At 43.8% G+C, this 2,842-nt stretch overlaps 1 protein-coding gene across 1 annotated transcript; it reads left to right on the top strand.

The window, feature by feature from the left end:
* The first annotated feature begins 350 nt into the window (after positions 1-350).
* LOC111006558 (aspartic proteinase PCS1) lies at positions 351-2,285 on the top strand. The gene has a single exon (XM_022278564.2). The coding sequence runs from the start codon at positions 653-655 to the stop codon at positions 1,940-1,942; it is 1,290 nt and encodes a 429-aa protein (XP_022134256.2). The 5' UTR covers positions 351-652; the 3' UTR covers positions 1,943-2,285.
* Positions 2,286-2,842: the final 557 nt, after the last annotated feature.

A 2,842-nucleotide genomic window follows, 5' to 3' on the forward strand; every position in this document is an offset into this window, starting at 1 on the left:
GCACAATATTCAATGGATTGATCACAAAATTAAATTATGTGATTAGCATGTATTTGTGATTGCTATATTTATGTCAATAAAATATCTATATTAATGAGGATGCATGCTGTTGTTACAACATATAATTATGTAAGTGAAAATATTAAAGTTGGTTATTTAAAAAACAATCTTAAAAATCAAGACTTTGTAAAGAGACGTAATAACAAATAAACAAATAAAAAAAATCAAACAAATCAACCATTCATTTCACATTATCAGTGACCTATACAATAATACAAGTCTCATTTTCAATCATTTGATTCTAAAAACACCTCATTCGAAAGCTTCCCATTCTTATTTTTCCATACTAAAAGCCTCTTTGCACAAGTTAAAAAAAATTAATGTGGCCACATATAATATATTATTAAATACAAAAAAAAAATGATAATGTAAATTAATGGTACAATCATACAATGTTTTTGCCTACTCCTTATTGCACGTTTTCGTACACAAAACCCACTATTTAAGAAACTCAGAGAACAGTCCCCTCTTTCTTGCTCCCTCACTCTGATTTTCAGTCCCAACAAATCCATTCGAAAAAAAATAAACAACCCATTGTATTTTCCTTCAGTCTTCGAGAATTGGAAATTAGATTTGGGTTCATCACGAAACCATGGCCTTCTTCATCCACCTTCTGCAACTCCTCATCTGCTGTCTCTCTGTGAAACAGAGCCTCTGTTTTTCTTCAACTCAGGCGCTTATTTTACCCCTCAAAACCCAGGCGGGTTTGGTTTCGCAGCCTTCTAATAAGCTCAGCTTTCAGCATAATGTCACTTTGACTGTTTCCTTGACCGTTGGATCGCCTCCTCAGCCCGTCACCATGGTTCTCGACACAGGGAGTGAACTCTCATGGCTTCACTGCAAAAAATCCCCAAATTTGAGCTCTGTTTTTAACCCACTTTCCTCCACTTCTTACACGCCAATCCCCTGTTCTTCCCCCACTTGCCGGACCCGAACCAGGGATTTGCCAAACCCGGTTTCGTGCGACCCGAAGAATCTCTGCCACGCCATTGTCACATACGCCGACGCCACATCTCTCGAGGGCAACCTCGCTTCCGATACATTCCGAGTCGGGTCGTCGGCTCAACCCGGAACCATTTTCGGGTGTATGGATTCGGGTTCCAGTTCGAATTCGGAGGAGGATTCCAAGACCACTGGGCTCATGGGGATGAACCGGGGCTCGCTCTCGTTCGTGACTCAATTGGGTCTGCCGAAATTCTCTTACTGCATATCGGGGCGGGATTCGTCGGGGGTTTTGCTTTTCGGAGACGCCAGTCTTTCGTGGCTCGGGAATTTGAACTACACGCCTTTAATTCAAATGTCGACGCCGCTGCCGTACTACGATCGGGTCGCCTACACGGTCCAGCTCGAAGGAATTAGGGTCTCGAATAGAATCCTAGCCCTCCCGAAATCAGTATTCGTGCCGGACCACACCGGCGCCGGGCAGACGATGGTGGATTCGGGGACCCAGTTCACGTTTCTCCTCGGCCCGGTTTACACGGCTCTGAAGAACGAGTTTCTGCTGCAAACGAAGGGAATCCTGGCCCCATTGGAGGACCCGAATTTCGTGTTCCAAGGAGCCATGGATTTGTGCTACCGAGTGCCGGGAAATCGGGGGGGTCGTCTGCCGGCGCTGCCGGCGGTGAGCCTGATGTTTCGCGGGGCGGAGATGGTAGTGTCCGGCGAGAGGCTGATGTATCGAGTACCGGGAATGGCGAAGGGCAGCGATTGGGTGTATTGCTTCACGTTTGGGAATTCGGATTTGTTGGGGATTGAAGCGTTTGTGATTGGGCACCATCATCAACAGAACGTGTGGATGGAGTTTGATCTGGCGAAATCAAGGGTGGGATTTGCGGCGACGAGGTGTGACCTGGCGGGTCAACGGCTCGGGTTGGGCCTTTGAAATGGGACCCTGGTTTTGGGTCCAATCCATGGCCCACCTTAAGCAATAGGGGTGGCCCATTGATCGGACAATGACAAGGACGGGGTCTTCCTCTTCTCCTAAAACGACAGGAGAGGGTTTTAATTTTAATTTGATTGCTCTGTGAGATTCTCTGAAAAACATTGGAGAGTAGTGGTGATGTGTCAGAATTTTTTAAATGTGGTTTCTTGGGTTTTGTTCCAATTTTTGTTTCTTTTTTTATTTTTATTTTATTGGGTTTGGTGTTGGGTCAGTGGACTCGGTAAAATTCAGCATTGTACATAATATAGATATATATAAAAATATGACCAAACATTATTGATTAGTGTTGGTTTTTTCTCCTACTCGCTACTTCTGACTTTTGAAAAAGTTGGCTAATTTGGCAGCTCAGCTCAGCCTCTCAATTCCCCACCTGCCGCCAGCCGTCCCATTTTTAACTTTTTTAACTATTGATTATGTCTCGTTCAGTGTGGCATGGTTTGGATCGCGGAATGTGTTACATAATTGTATTAAAGTTTTTTTTAGAAAAAGAAGAATGAATGAACGAACGGTTTTAGATTTTTAGATGCAAACTTTAGTTTGATAAGATAAAATAGGAAAAGTTGGTGGATGGAGTGGTATCACGTGAGATGAAGATCACGTGGGGCAGCACGCACGTGTGGATTGCTTTGAAATTAAAAGGAAAGATGTAATTTAATTTGCCAATCGACCGGCGTCAATAAAATGGGACACGCGTCAGAAGAATAAGGCTTGGAGTGTTTGTTACGCATACGTCAACGACAAACTATCTCTGACCGCTCACCGTCGTATTAGCATAAGGGTCCCATGTAGGTATCATCAGCTTCGTAAATTGAATTCCGGCCTCGTTATTTTGCTAAAGGA

The sequence above is a fragment of the Momordica charantia genome (assembly GCF_013281855.1).
Source record: "Momordica charantia cultivar OHB3-1 chromosome 4 unlocalized genomic scaffold, Mcharantia_2.0 BLBB01000004.1, whole genome shotgun sequence".
In the NCBI taxonomy this organism is placed as follows: domain Eukaryota; kingdom Viridiplantae; phylum Streptophyta; class Magnoliopsida; order Cucurbitales; family Cucurbitaceae; genus Momordica; species Momordica charantia.

What these genes read in the sequence shown, in the direction of transcription:
- LOC111006558 (XM_022278564.2), top strand. Translation starts at nt 653, where the DNA reads ATGGCCTTCTTCATCCACCTTCTGCAACTCCTCATCTGCTGTCTCTCT.